Source organism: Cydia amplana, chromosome 26, assembly GCF_948474715.1.
Source record: "Cydia amplana chromosome 26, ilCydAmpl1.1, whole genome shotgun sequence".
NCBI lineage: Eukaryota > Metazoa > Arthropoda > Insecta > Lepidoptera > Tortricidae > Cydia > Cydia amplana.
In genome coordinates, this window is record NC_086094.1 from 4244070 (window position 1) to 4260250 (window position 16181).

At 40.4% G+C, this 16181-nt stretch overlaps 1 protein-coding gene across 1 annotated transcript in view; it reads left to right on the forward strand.

Moving 5' to 3' along the window:
* Positions 1–16181, forward strand: part of LOC134660236 (intersectin-2) — a 33303-nt gene that overhangs the window by 7402 nt on the left and 9720 nt on the right. Inside the window, exons 9-22 of the mRNA XM_063515981.1 lie at positions 324–426; positions 807–924; positions 3371–3481; positions 3677–3741; positions 4240–4422; positions 5111–5222; positions 5888–5965; positions 6085–6283; positions 7792–7872; positions 10546–10664; positions 11655–11718; positions 12451–12555; positions 13300–13362; positions 15419–15551. Of these exons, the coding sequence (XP_063372051.1) occupies positions 324–426; positions 807–924; positions 3371–3481; positions 3677–3741; positions 4240–4422; positions 5111–5222; positions 5888–5965; positions 6085–6283; positions 7792–7872; positions 10546–10664; positions 11655–11718; positions 12451–12555; positions 13300–13362; positions 15419–15551 (1534 nt within the window). The remainder of the gene's footprint in view (positions 1–323; positions 427–806; positions 925–3370; positions 3482–3676; positions 3742–4239; positions 4423–5110; positions 5223–5887; positions 5966–6084; positions 6284–7791; positions 7873–10545; positions 10665–11654; positions 11719–12450; positions 12556–13299; positions 13363–15418; positions 15552–16181) is intronic.

Consider the following 16181-nt stretch of genomic DNA (forward strand, 5'->3'; position numbering starts at 1 on the left):
CCGTTTAAAAAGGAACCTTACTACTTTGTCTATACGGTTCATATTTGAAATCCGGCTGGGTGTCCGGAGCTCGCGCGCGCTCCATCATGCTCCAATCTCGTCTGCCTCAGGCCGCTCAGATTTGAGCATTGGCGGATTTTCGGCGGTTAGGAAGAACTTGTTTAAAAAGCAACTTTACTGTCTTGTCTCCACGGTTTAATTTTGAAATCCGGTTAAGTGTCTAGAGCTTGGATTATTTGCATGCAGCATGGGAAGCGTGTAATTAATGAAATATTTAATGTCAGCAATACATAGGTAGGTTTATTATTTTTGTTTATCCCCAGGTTGCGAAGAGTTCGTGTTGGCCATGTACCTGTGTGAAAAAGCTACTCAGGGCGAGCCGGTGCCCGCCAAGCTGCCGCCCGAACTGATCCCACCTACGTTCAGGTAACAAGATGTCATACCTGGGCCATTTTATTTAAAGTTGTCCCCTAAACTTTTTTTTTAATTTGTGAATTTATATGTTATTTCTACTCAGAATCACGAGCTCTTTCTATCCTAATAGGAGAAAAAAGTTTGCCAATGTTTTTTTTCCCATTCCGTTACCATTTTTTCATAGACTTTTTATGGCGGTTTCGGTATGGAAAGATCGAAAAATGTATGGAAATCTTGGGACACATTTTTCTCCTATTAGGATCAAAAGAGCTCATGATTCTGAGTAGAAATAACATAAAAAATCCCATTTTTGAAAAAAAAAGTGTAGGCGGCAACTTGTGTAAAAATGTCCTATAATATTTATTTATTTGTAATATTTATTTTATCGACAGACGTCAGTCCGTGACTAGTATCACCAGTAACCAGTCTTACGAGGAAAGGCGCCGGGAAAACATGGCGCGGGGACAGGCCGAGTTGGAGCGAAGACGCGAGCAGTTGGAGAAAGAAAAGGTAATTAATTAAACACACTTTCGCATTTATAATATTAAGTATGGATGTTACATTTTCCAGACCATGCTAGTCATACTATCATTTGATGTCAACTGCTTCATTGCCGCTTCGTTCTGTATTATCGTAATTAATACAATTAATATAGTTATCTTATTAACTCTACTGTATTTAGCTGGTAGCTGCGCGCAACTAGAGTCTGGCTAATGAAAGTTGAGCCTGAGATTTATTTAAAACTTTTTATATGGCAACTTTTTTTCCTATCAAATAAGCTGTCAGTTTCAAGCTGTCATTTAATTTCATAGTAATTTTATTGCCAGGTGCGGTGTTTATTGAAATTCCCGCGTTATCTCAGGCTCAACTTTCATTAGCCAGACTCTACGCTCCCGACAGGTGTTCACGGACGACCAGCGTCAGGTACTACTCCAGTAGGACCCGGCATCATGCTGAGTGTTCACCTTTTTCAGTGTAGTGACAGTGTACAAGCTAGTAATAAGTTTTTTTTTTTTTTTTTTCTTCCTGTGTATGTACTGTATAACTGTGTACCTATGCTGAAATAAATCATATTCTATTCTATTCTAATTAATCGTAGACGGGATTTTTCGTGATCCGACGGACTTAAGAGCCAACAGGAGTGGTCATTTCTCCATACAAACGTACTCGACTGTTTCCTCCGTGGGTTTTGAAGCTAGAGCAATGATTTTTTCAACACAGATTAATATTGTCAATATCTGTGTCGGAATGTTTTGCTTTTTTTGATATTTTTGTTTTTTAAGGCGCTAGAGACCCTCAAAAATGGCCAAAATGGCCTAATTGACTATGCCGCAATGAGAGGCGTGGTATTCAAAACTGATATCAATTAGCCAAAAAAGCAAAACGGTCCGACACAGATAATTTCATCATCATTTAGATAGCGAGACGGGTATATTTACCTAAAATATTTAAATCTCGGCTCCTGTTTCGTCTTAAGGCATATAATTGTGACGTTATCTATGAAAAGGGACCTTATTGTCAATGGCGCTTACGCCATTATTAACGATGCTCCCATATAAATACACTGCCGCGCGACGCTGTGCGGCGTAAGCGCTATCGACAATAGTCCCTTTTCATAGATAATGCCCCAAATATTAGGGTAACATTACTTTAAAGGCCGAGCCACACCGGCTGCGTATGCAGCACACTGCGTGGCGTGCGCTGCGTGACGTGCGCAGCACCCCTGTCACACCGGGTGACGCGCACGTCACGCAGCGCACGCCACGCAGTGTGCTGCACACGCCACGCAGGTGCACGCTGCAGCTCAGTCATGCGTGCAGTAAAATAAAATACTCCTGCGACAGTACCTACATCATGTGACTCCCGTTGCAAATGGAAGCAGCTCACCTAATGCCGCCATTGCAATTATTACACATATAACATGCCTGGTTAATACCTAACATCGATTTGTTCCCACAGGCCAAATTATTTATATAAGACGTATTTTTTTGTAATCTTTGTGCTATGTTGTAAATATACATTCGTATTGACGAAAGATTTTAATTAGTTTTTCTTTTATCACTGAATCCATATTAAAAACCAGCACGCGCACCGACCGAGTTGTAAATAAATACAAGCGAGCTGCGCGTGTACACGCACAGCACCTATGCAGCACCGAGCTGTGCGTGTCCGAACCTGCTCGGTTCGCCCTCCCATAGGGATCGCAGTTAAACACAACGTCATCACTGCACGCAACGAAGCGACGTTGCCGCTCCGCTGCGTGGACGCGTGCACGCAGTACGCAGCCGGTTTGTCTCGTCGGAGCTGCGTTGCGTGCAAGTCACGCGTACGCGCACGTCACGCACACGTCACGCAAGCGGTGTGTCCTCTCTTATGTGTTTTCGTATTCTACAACGCAGCGGGACGCGTACGTGTACGTGCACGTCACGCACACGCATCCGGTGTGGCTTGGCCTTAAAACAGGCTTCTTTATCGATAAGAAATACACTGCCTAAAATAACAATGCCTTATTTTATCAAAAGAATCTAAGTTTAGCTATCTACATATCCATATCTGTCTTCCAAATTTCACACAATTCTACATTTTTTCACGCTTAACAGGAAGCAGAGGTAAGCACAGTACGATAATTTAATTAAAATGTGATAATTTAATTTTAATATGTGTTATGTATAATATTGTCTGACCATCATTTGTGCCATATTTCATGCAAAATAAAGTTATTTGTATTGTATTCGCGAACTTGGTTCGATTGAAATGTTTCCATGATTTTCGAACATATTCGCAGTTAATGCGAACTCATTTTCTAAATATTCCATCACAGAAACCCTTACGCTTCAAGTGCAATCAGGACCATTTTATCTGAAATTCTGATGGAATGGCCCTTATCGCACATGAAACATAACCCTTCTCTGATGGAAAGCCACATTCCATTGTTTAGTCTTGCTTGGTTTTGCAGGCTGAGCGAGAGCGTAAAGAAAGGGAAGAGACAGAGAAAAAAGAAAAGATAAGATTGGAGGCGCAGAAGAAGGAGCAAGAGGAACTGATGCGGAAGCAGAAAGAAGAACAGGTTAGTTATATTTTTAACACTTGTCTCTTTTCAACTGTACTTTACCATAGACTAATCCATACTTACCTAATATTGTAAAAGGAAGTGTGTCTGTCTGTCTGTTACCTCTTAAACCGCTGAACCGATTTAGATGAAATTTGTTATAGAGATAAAATGTGTTTGCTAAAGTGTTTTACTGATGTATTTGTTCTGTAGGAAAAACGCGAGGCCGCAAGGAAAGAGATGGAAAGGCAATGCCAACTAGAATGGGAGAAGAAGAGGTACTTTTACATACGTAAAATTTAATTGAATACGAATTTTATTACTCGTGGTCGTGTTTTTTACATTCGCCACTCGTTGCGAACTTTCGATTTTTCGCACTTCTACCGTAAATATAACTATTAAACAGCGGAAACGTTTAATTTTTCCATTTTCCCTACATTTCTAGAAATTTAACATATTTGTAGTTTCCTTTGTACAATTTAATTAAAGAGTTCCATATTAGTATATTTTCTTCTAATCTAATCTATCTAATACCTTTAAACGAGCAATTCTTGTTTATTTATTTATATGTATATTTATTTATATATAAGTATATTTCGGGGATCTCGGAAACAACTGTAACGATTTCGATGAACTTTGCTATATGGGGATTTTCGGGGGCGATAAATCGGTCTTATCTATGGGAAAACGCGCATTTTTGAGTTTTTATATGTTATCTGAGCAAAGCTCGGTCTCCCAGATATTTAATTAATTATTCTATATTTTATTCCTTCTAGAACACGGGAACTGGAAGCTCTTCGCACCGAAGAGCAGACCAAAGTCCTGAGCCTCAAGGCCAAGAGCCAAGCTCTAACTGCCGAACTCAGCACTGTCGCCACCAAAGCTGGCAACTTGGCCAAGGATATACGCAGCAGTCGGACTGCTGTCGCCGCTGCTAAATGTACTATCGATGGCATGAGGTGAGTGAAGAATTTAAGAATTAAGCTCTGTTAACTGGAAGCTCTTCGCACCGAAGAGCAGACCAAAGTCCTGAGCCTCAAGGCCAAGAGCCAAGCTCTATCTGCCGAAGTGAGCACTGTCGCCACCAAAGCTGGCAACTTGGCGAAGGATAGCATGAGGTGAGTGAAGAATTTATGAATAGGGTCATCATACCTGCTGTTGAATGTTATAACAAAATCTAGTAAAGTAGATAGCAAATGAGCAATTTATCACAATATTGTGGATATTAAAAATATATATGGAAATAATACAAAAATACAGCACCTAAAAGTTTTAAAATTTAAGTTTTTTTTTAACTTCCAAAAACGAAATAAGTAAGGATACCATTCGATTCCTCACATTTAATCCAAAAAAAGATTGTATGGGAACTATATACATAAACGCAATATTTCACCGACAAAATCGCAATTTTCTTGTTTTGTTCATACTTCAAGATGGACTCTCTGCGACCTTGACGTCACGGTCACATATCGTTTTGTTCGGGGCGTTTCGCGAGTGAAGTACGACTGTCGGACTTTGACTATCATTTCTGACTTTTGTATTGCTTTAATGCAATGGGTACCATATAGACATTTGATCCTAATAACAAACCTGATTGATTGATATAAATGAAAATTAGTCATCTAGCCTATTATATTATATTTGCAGGTCGGACCGCGACTCAAGCATGGCCGAAATGCAACAACTTAAGGCGCGTGTGAAAGAACTGAACGCGAAACAGATTGCCCTTAACAAGGAGAAGGCTGATCTCGATGCCAAGGTATCATTATTTTAATTTAAGCGTTTTTCATTCTGCGGTTTTCATCGATTTTTGACAAGTTTTGAATCGTATCTCCTACTTTTGCACCACAGATAGAATTATAAGACAAACGGCTATCGGTTCTTCAATCTTTTATCTTTATTTATGTCGACCGGATTATGAAGGAAATGAATGATTATCTATTTATGATTTTTTTAAACATGGTCCATAAAAACACTTTTCGTATCTAGTTTGCTGTGTAGGATTTTAGACATACGAAATCTACATATTTGGGTTCGCCTTTGAATTCTCGAAAAACGTATCGAGGATTTTAATTTTAAACTAATTACTTAACACAATAGTTTTTGGCCTAAAATGGTTTAACTTTGATGCCAAATATCTCGAAGACTATGAACTTTGAAGTAAATATGGGATACTATATTGCTTAAAGCCGTTGCAGTTAATATGATAGCTACAAACAACATTAGAAAACTAAGGGATTCAGATCGAAGGTTATTGGCGTGGGGGAGGCCCTTAAGAACTGTATTGTATGTGTCTACATATACACAGGTTAAGCGTGAGTCGATCTTAAAAAATAAGGATAGGTACTATAAATTATTAAATGGTGTACGGAACCTTTTGGTCCTAATTCCTTAAGGTGTATTTAAAAGTGGTTTTGTGTACAGGCTAAAGCGTCAGAGGGCGCTGGCGAAGACGGCAAACTAAGCATGATGGAGGTCACACTCAAACAACTACGTGATAAGGTATGTGTTGCCGGTTAATTAATTTAGTATGTTTACAATTTTGTGACAATCACAAGCTAATAAACCTTACTTTCTAAAATTGTATTTTAAAATGACCCCAATTGCAATTTACAATTCAGGTCGAAGCGGCTAAAGCGATAGTGGAAAACAAGAAGACCGACCTGGACACCAACCAGACACAACTGTCAGAGTTGACAGCGAGAGTGACAGAGCTCAGTGACAAGTGTCAGAAGGTCTGGCAGCTGTATGAGGAGAAACGACAAGAATATCTGGAACGGAAGACCACAGCCCCTGCTGAGAGCGCCTGGGGTGCCGCTGGTAAGGCTCTTAGGGAATTATGGTCGCCTGGTACTTTTTGGGCTAACGGTTGGGTATTTTGAAGCATTTTGACAAAGTTTGACTTGGATTATGACTTGCAATCTGGATGTCCCGGGTTCAAACCCCGGCTCGTACCAATGAGTTTTTCGGAACTTAAGTACCTGGAACGGAAGACCAGTGCACCTGCTGAGAGCGCCTGGGGTGCCGCTGGTAAGACTCTTTAGGAGTTATGATCGCCTGGTACTTTTTGGGCTAACGGTTGGGTATTTTGAAGCATTTTGACAAAGTTTGACTTGGATTATGACTTGCAATCTGGATGTCCCGGGTTCAAACCCCGGCTCGTACCAATGAGTTTTTCGGAACTTAAGTACCTGGAACGGAAGACCACTGCACCTGCTGAGAGCGCCTGGGGTGCTGCTGGTAAGACTCTTTAAGAATTATGGTCGCCTGGTACTTTATGGGCAAACGGCTGGGTATTTTGAAGGATTTTGACAATGTGTTACGTCGATTGGTGCAGTTATGGGACTGATATTAGCTTGTACTCTTTCTTACACACCCACTTTCTATTAAAAATCATCATTTTCGAATGTTTAATAACATCACACAACAATTTGTCACTATTTGTCCTGCAAATTTGACAAGCCACAGCTGTCAGAGACGGAGAGACTGACAAGTGTCAAAAGGTCTGGCAGTTGTATGAAAAGAAACGTCAAGAATACCTGGAGCGGAAGACCACAGCGCCTGCTGAGAGAGCCTGGGGTGCTGCTGGTAAGGCTCTTTAGGAGTTATGATCGCCTGGTACTTTTTGGGCAAGCGTTTGGGTATTTTCACGGATTTTGACAATGTTTTACGTCAATTATGAGACTGATATTAGCTTTTGCTCTTTCTTACACACGCTGTATGATGTTATTAAACATTCGAAAATGATGATTTTTAATAGAAAGTGGCTATTAAAAATCATCATTTTCGAATGTTTAATAACATCATACAGCGATTTGTCACTATTTGTCCTGTTGACAAGCCACAGCTGTCAGAGACAGAGAGAGTGACAAGTGTCAGAAGCTCTGGCAGCTGTATGAAGAGAAACGTCAAGAATATATGGAGCGGAAAACCACAGCGCCTGCTGAGAGAGCCTGGGGTGCTGCTGGTAAGGCTCTTTAGGAGTTATGATCGCCTGGTACTTTTTGGGCAAGCCTTTGGGTATTTTGAAAGATTTTGCCAATGTCTTACGGCGTGTGGTGATAATTTATTGACCGTTGTTGGATTTTCGACTTTGAGCGTTGGCCGTCAAATCGAATTTAGCGTACGGAACCACTCGTACTAAAAGTGCACCTCCCTATTCGACACTAAAAGTGTGCGTCCAGATCTAGCAAATACACAAGAAAGGCGCGCAGTTTGACGCAAACCTGTGACGGATTCGCTCGATCTGGACTCACCTTTAGATCTCATTCACTCGGTGAGAAAACTAACGTGTTGTCTATGGTATATTTGTTCTTGTTTGGTCACAGAAGCCGATTGGGGCACGACAGACGACGCTTGGGGCGAACCGGCCGCGGAGTCTGCGTGGGGCGACGCCCCGGCCGCTACAGGTATATAGTTGGTCAAACCAAATTGTCAGTAAATAGGAACAAAAAAAACTATACTCATCCTTTTCTTTTGGGTGCCAATAATAGTGTAAGACAAGACAAAGGTAGTATGATTCTCTCTGTCTATGTTTGAAATGAGAGTCCTTTGACAAACTATAGTTGACGAAATATAATATGCAGCGATTGGTCATAAAACTTTATCTTTACCAATACAAAAAGACAATAGAGGTGTGAAGCAGGGATGTTGCGGATGCCGATTTTTTGACATCCGCGGACGCGGATGCGGATGCGGATTTTTTAAGGCTCACATCCGCGGATGCGGATGCGGATGCGGATGTCAAGATAGCACCATAAAAAACGTCAAATATTACATTTTAGTAATTTTTATTTCAAAAAACCTGCCAAGTGCGAGTCGGACTCGCGTTCCAAGGGTTCCGTACATTAAGTCCCACTCACGCTTGACTGCTCATTTCTAATAGGTTTTTTTGGTTAATGACTAAATTACCTAGCAGTCTAGCACTTACGCCGATGCTAAGACGTTTCTGTACCGACCTGTTCCACATCCGCATCCGCATTAGATCCGCATCGATTTTATGCGGATGCGGATGCGGATGTTGAAAATAATGCGGAAGTTCCGCGGTTGCGGATGCGGATGCGGATATTCGCAACATCCCTGGTGTGAAGCGCCGCACATCCCATCTATACTCATATAGTGGGAATAACTAGTTATGATACTTTGTGTTTCTGGGATAATATCGACACGCAGGGATAGGAACCGGTTTTTTGCAATAATTTCGAAATAATTTTTTCGAATTATTTTATACTCCAAATGTAGGACTCGGTTGTGTGTTTAGGTGACGACTTTGTATTAGAAATGAAATAATTTGCAAAGAACGAAAAAAATACCGTTTTCTTTCCCATACAAAAAATACCGGTATCCGAGCCCTGTCGACACGTTATTGGGTAAATAAAAAATTAAAAAAATTACGACACACAACGTATTTGCTTTGAATTTAATGCTTCTTCACATTAATCTTAATTTAAAATAAAAAAGCGGCCAAGTGCGAGTCCATGAAGGGTTCCGTATTTAGGCGATTTATGACGTATAAAAAAAAACTACTTACTAGATCTCGTTCAAACCAATTTTCGGTGGAAGTTTACATGGTAATGTACATCATATATTTTTTTTAGTTTTATCATTCTCTTATTTTAGAAGTTACAGGGGGGGGGACACACATTTTACCACTTTGGAAGTGTCTCTCGCGCAAACTATTCAGTTTAGAAAAAAATGATATTAGAAACCTCAATATCATTTTTGAAGACCTATCCATAGATACCCCACACGTATGGGTTTGATGAAAAAAAAATTTTTGAGTTTCAGTTCGAAGTATGGGGAACCCCAAAAATTTATTGTTTTTTTTCTATTTTTGTGTGAAAATCTTAATGCGGTTCACAGAATACATCTACTTACCAAGTTTCAACAGTATAGTTCTTATAGTTTCGGAGAAAAGTGGCTGTGACATACGGACGGACAGACGGACAGACGGACAGACAGACAGACATGACGAATCTATAAGGGTTCCGTTTTTTGCCATTTGGCTACGGAACCCTAAAAATAATAGACTACAAATTGAAAAGTTACTAAAAGTTGACTAGACTAAAAGTTGGAATACTAGGAGAATTTAGAAATTAAAATGTAGAAAAGTGATCTAAGTGTAGTAAGTGTTTTATAAAAAGCGGCCAAGTGCGATTCGGACTCGCCCATGAAGGGTTCCGTATTTAGGCGATTTATGACGTATTAAAAAAAAACTACTTACTAGATCTCGTTCAAACCAATTTTCGGTGGAAGTTTACATGGTAATGTACATCTTATATTTTTTTTAGTTTTATCATCCTCTTATTTTAGAAGTTACAGGGGGGGGGACACACATTTTACCACTTTGGAAGTGTCTCTCGCGCAAACTATTCAGTTTAGAAAAAAATGATATTAGAAACATCAATATCATTTTTGAAGACCTATCCATAGATACCCCACACGTATGGGTTTGATGAAAAAAATTTTTTTGAGTTTCAGGGAACCCCAATAAATTATTGTTTTTTTTCTATTTTTGTGTGAAAATCTTAATGAGGTTCACAGAATACATCTACTTACCAAGTTTCAACAGTATAGTTCTTATAGTTTCGGAGAAAAGTGGCTGTGACATACGGACGGACAGACAGACGGACAGACGGACAGACGGACAGACGGACAGACAGACAGACATGACGAATCTATAAGGGTTCCGTTTTTTGCCATTTGGCTACGGAACCCTAAAAAGTGGAGTATGCTAAAAATTCTTTCTTTAGGCGTACTTGTAATATGTATAATGAATCGCTTAATGATATATACATTTTTGTTCATAGTTTGTCCGTTTTCAAGAACAAAGTTCGGCATATTTTGTTTTCTTTTTTTTTTTTTTTTTTCTAGTAATTGAAAAATTGTTTCAAGTAAATATTTAGCATTGTTTTCTTACTTTATTTGCCTATTTACTTTTCATTGTAATACTCAACTTAGTAACGTATGAAACTTTAGGCCTATTTTTAGTCATTTTTGTAAGACTTATTTGTAAAACGCTGTTTGTTTAAAAAAAAAACAAAAATTTATATATATTTAAAGGCTAATCTATTTGTCAACAGCGACAGAGACGGTGGCATCTACTATCACATCATCATCATCATCGGCGCCTCGTTGGCGCTGCGTGTACGAGTTTACGGCGCGTACGGTGGACGAACTGAGTCTCCAGTGCGGTGATTTGGTAAGTGTGATAGAGATGGCGTATGCCTCCCCTACGACACGGTACAAGGACTGAGCCGGCAGTGCGACAGAGATGGTATCATGTTTCATCATCATCATCGGCGTTGCGTTCACGGCGCGTACGGTGGACGAGTTGAGTCTTCAGTGCGGTGGTCTGGTACGTAATCAGTACTAGAGTCTGACTAGTGATTGCAAATCCGGGCATACTAAAGAAAATCCGGATTCTCGGAATTTTTCTGAATGAAATCCGAAGTTCGCATAAAATCCGGATTTAGGTGTTTTACGACTAAATTGTTTAAAAATTGGTTATTGTTAATCTTAATGACATCATCATCTTCCTCGCGTTGTCCCGGCATTTTGCCACGGCTCATTGGAGCCTGGGGTCCGCTTGGCAACTAATCCCAAGAATTGGCATAGGCACTAAGTTTTTACGAAATCGACTGCCATCTGACCTTCCAACCCAGAGGGTAAACTAGACCTTATTGGTATTAGTCCGGTTTCCTCACGATGTTTTCCTTCACCGAAAAGCGACTGTTAAATATCAAAAGATATTTCGTACGTAAGTTCCGAAAAACTTATTGGTACGAGCCGGGGTTTGAACCCGCGACCTCCGGATTGTAAGTCGCACGCTCTTACCGCTAGGCCACCAGCGCTCCGTGTTAATCTTAACGCATTCACTGCCAGGGGGCGTGGCCTAGGTACAAACTTGTATTACGGTAAACGTACATGTAAGTTGGGGCAGGCGTGTCTCACTCCGCGATTTCGTCGCTTTGCTACAGGTAGCTAAAAGTACATCCGTTCCGCCCCAATTTTGGGGGAAGCCATAAGCCGCCCGTGGCCCTGTCGCCACCTAGCGGCCATATCTGTGCTGATCGTAACAGACGCGTTTTGTTAGAGAGTGAGTCTTCTGTACTTAGTACTATTATTTATTCTGTGGTTGGGGGCAGTGAATGTGTTAATGACAATATCTTATTTTATTGAAACATTTCAGGTGAGCGAGGCCGTGGCGCCGAGGGGTGATGCGGAACCCGGATGGCGATGGGGCACCGCCAGAGGTATAATAAACTTTTGCGTTAGCCCCCTCTTAATTTAATTGAAAGCGCAGAAATATTTGGTCATGTTATTTCCATATATATTTATTAGTGTAAATCTTTTATATATCTATAGGAATTAAACTAACACGATTTCGCTCATAATTTTGAAACTAACTCGGGACTTAATCGCGTAAAACTTACGTTTTTCATGGCCTGACCACGTAACGTTTATTTATGGTATAGTTTTAAAATTGTAGGAAATAAATCAATAGGGTATTTGACAATTTTTTACGAATGGCATCAGTCGATCAGGTTTGTTTTGAGGGTCAAATGTCTGTATGGGACCCATTATCTTAAAGCCATACAAAAGTCACAAATGATGGTCAAAGTCTGACACCCGCACTTTACTGACGCTTCTAAGAAAATGGCAATACATACATCGTGACGTCAACATATAACGTTAGAAGCCGTTTCAATGTATGGAAAACAAGGAAATTGCGATTTTGTCGGTGAAATATTGCGTTTATGTATATGGTTGCTATACAATATTTATTTAAATAAAATGTATGAAATCTAATGGTACCATTATTTTTTTCCTATTTCGAAGTTAAAAACAAATATTATTTGAAACTTTATTCCCTTATATTTTTGAAGTTTCCAATGTATTGTGATAAATTGCTCAATTACTATCTATTTAACTAGATTTAGTTATAAAATTCAACATGTGTCAACACCCGTATTGTTGTATTCGAGGTCAATCCGGCTGGTTCCCGGAGTCCTACGTGGAAGATATCAACGCGGTGTCAGCTTACGCCACCGAGGTCATTGAACCTCTGGAAACTAAGACGCAGCTAGAAGGTAAACAGTGGTAATAACTAAGAAAAACAAACACTCGCAAAAGGGGTTAAATTGCAAACTAATTGAAAAAAAAGAATAAATCAAGTATTAAGTAGATGAACTACGCCCCTCCATTACTATTATAATACTACACACTTTGAAATAGTAATGGAGGGCGGGACAGTTTGGCGTGTTTCATCTCTATATATGTAATTTAATTAAGATATAAACTTTGAAAAATGTTTTTTGATAATTAAAAAAAAGTTATCAAGATAGAAATACGGGGGGGGGGGGATGTTGTTTTTCACATTTTCCTTCATAAATCTATATATTTTTTACTCAAAAAAAAGAAAAAAAAATCCTAATTTGCTAACGCTCTTTCAAATGATATCCCACTTGACCTAGTATCTAGAAATCAAAATTTTGCCCCCTTTTGGGACGTGATTTACTGTATGTCTAAATTTATACAATAAACTTTTTTCATTTTTTTTTTAATATTGGCACTTTTTCATAGTTAACAAAAATTAAATAAAATATTAACAGGTACTTTCGATGTGTTCGGATTAGCGTTTTCATGACTATTCCAAATTTCAAATCAAAAACTTAAGTAGTTCTCGAGATATAAATTAGCGATGTGACACACGGACAGAGTCGCACCGTAAAGGTTCCTTTTGTACCTTTTTGGTACGGAACCCTAAAAATCCCACTAGTTATATACCACCAAAGAAAGTTGGTAGGTCGTATAATGTAGTGTATATATTTCAGGTATCGCTGAAGTCCCTGAAGCTGAAATAGCGAACGATCTTGGTGGGGCCATGCCAGTTGTCGGTAAGTATACCAAACAAAAAACAAATCAGGCGGTCTAGCATGAGTTGCGTACATCAAGCGCGACTTCAAGACTCGCGCGCGAGAACGCAACTCATGCTAGACCGCCTGTTTGTCATCGATACATTTTATTGTATGGAATTGGAATGTTTCATAGTAAACCGCCGCGGCGCGCCGGGTGACGTTGACCAGTCTGTCAAGTGCGGATGGTGCAACTGGCACTTATAGCCGGAGAGCTAGCCACGGCAATAGGAATGCAATTTATAGAGCAACGAAATCCCTCTAGTTAGTATGCCATACTATCATTATTAATTAATCCGGACGCCTGGCAGCTGTCTAGCGGTGGGTGTGGGAGTGGATGGGCAACAAAGTGGTTGTAAAATCAATTGAAGGTGTGCAATTTATAGAGCTCTGTGTTTGGTGTGATATAATAGCTAATTATGTATTTAATTCAAATATAACAATGCCAGGCGTTTTATTTGGGGGAAAAGTAGTGCCAGGTGATAAAAATCGATAAAAATACACAATTACTTGTGCGCCTGTAGGAACATCACGAGCAAATTGCACCTGACTCACAATATATGCGTAAAGCAATTGTGAGTACTTCCTGCAGGCGCACAAAGTGATTGTGTATTTTCATCACCTGGCACTACTTTTCCCCCAAATAAAACGCCTGGCATTGTTATATTTGAATTAAATACATAATTAGCTATTATATCACACCAAACACAGAGCTCTATAAATTGCACACCTTCAATTGATTTTACAACCACTTTGTTGCCCATCCACTTCCACACCCACCGCTAGACAGCTGCCAGGCGCCCGGATTAATTAATAATGATAGTATGGCATACTAACTAGAGGGATTTCGTTGCTCTATAAATTGCATACCTATTGCCGTGGCTAGCTCTTAGACCATTATTCTCGTCACTGTCCGTCGTAGGCCAAAGTGCTCGATCGACGAATTACAAAAACGTAACGAGATTCCTATTGGCTAATGACGAAATTACCTACATAATGGGGTTGGCCGGTCGAAGTATTTAGCAGATGGCGCCATCATAGCTCGCCCTGCCAATCCCTAGAATTGTGTCAAATTTTTGTTTTTTAATGCCCTGGATGCCAGTCCTTTAAGTCAAATCTCATAGAAAAAGGGGCAAGCTATGATGGCGCCATCTATGCAAACCTTTGACAGTTGCCCACCCCGTTGCCCGTTTACGCCGTCGCTAAGTGTAAGGCCTGAGTGGACGCTCTTGTGGTGCGTGCAGCGGGGCGGGGCGTGCGGCGTGCATGTTAAACAAATGCGCACGTATAGGAGCGGCCTTAGTGCACGCTGCTCGCATCACGCGTGAGCCCGCAGCCACGCTGCACACCCCGCCGAATGCTCCGCTTCTAGCATCCACTACGACGTTCCTTTACCGTTCCACATCCGCATCCGCATTAAGCTCCGTATCGATTTTATACGGATGCGGATTTGCGGAAGTTCCGCGGTTGCGTAAATATTCGCAACATCCCCAGTTACTATAACCAAAGAGAATAGAGTGAATAGAGAGTTACTGTCATGAGTGTCATGGTAAAGTATGTAGCCCCATTACATTAACAATATTTAACAAATTAACACATATCAGTGAAAGAATAAGGGTCAAAGTCAAATGGCGTTTTAACAGTTTTAATCTTTTGTCAAAAGATGGCAGTGAATTTACTGTGACTACATAATTTTCTTTGACAATCCGCCTATATTTCCAATTCTGTTTGCTATAACTAATTGGGTACTTTCCTCTACTTAAACTAAATTATTTCACACCGTGCACGAAATAAAGCACCAGATATTTATTAGAAAAACATACCTAGATAGCAGTTATTTTTAAACAAAGTTTCTATTTAACAAATCGGATGGAAGTATAAAAAGTAGGCGAGTTGACTGTGACGTCACTACACACGTTTTCATATAAATTCCATATTAGGAAATCGATTTGACAGTTCTAAAAAAGAAGCTGATTTGACTACTAGGAAAGTATTCAATTCTGAATAACACTGTAGTATCTTGGTACTATGTTTCCAGAGGGTGGAGATTTCTACATAGCAGCGTACCCATACAACTCGGCTGAACCTGGTGACCTGGTGTTCGAGGCAGGAGAGAGGATCGAGGTCATGCGACGAGACGGCGACTGGTGGACCGGACGTATTGGAAACAGGTACCATATGTCGCGGCTATAAGGTTTTCTTTTAGCAGGCTTGGGAGAAGGGACGTATTGGCAAGAGGTACCATATGTCGCGGCTATAAGGTTTTCTTTTAGCAGGCTTGGGAGACGGGACGTATTGGCAACAGGTACCATATGTCGCGGCTACAAGGTTTTCTTTTAGCAGGCTTGGGAGACGGGACGTATTGGCAACATGTACCTTATGTCGTGGCAGTAGAGTTGAATGATACCTAGCAGCGTCACACAACTCTGGTGTTCGAGGCAGGAGAGAGGATCGAGGTCATGCGGCGAGACGGCGACTGGTGGACGGGACGTATTGGCAACAGGTAACATATGTCGCGGCTATAAGGTTTTCCCTTAGCAGGCTTGGGAGACGGGACGTATTGGCAACAGCAACATGTACCTACCATATTTCGCGGCTATAAGGTTTTCTTTTAGCAGGCTTGGGAGAAGGGACGTATTGGCAAGAGGTACCATATGTCGCGGCTATAAGGTTTTCTTTTAGCAGGCTTGGGAGACGGGACGTATTGGCAACAGGTACCATATGTCGCGGCTACAAGGTTTTCTTTTAGCAGGCTTGGGAGACGGGACGTATTGGCAACATGTACCTTATGTCGTGGCAGT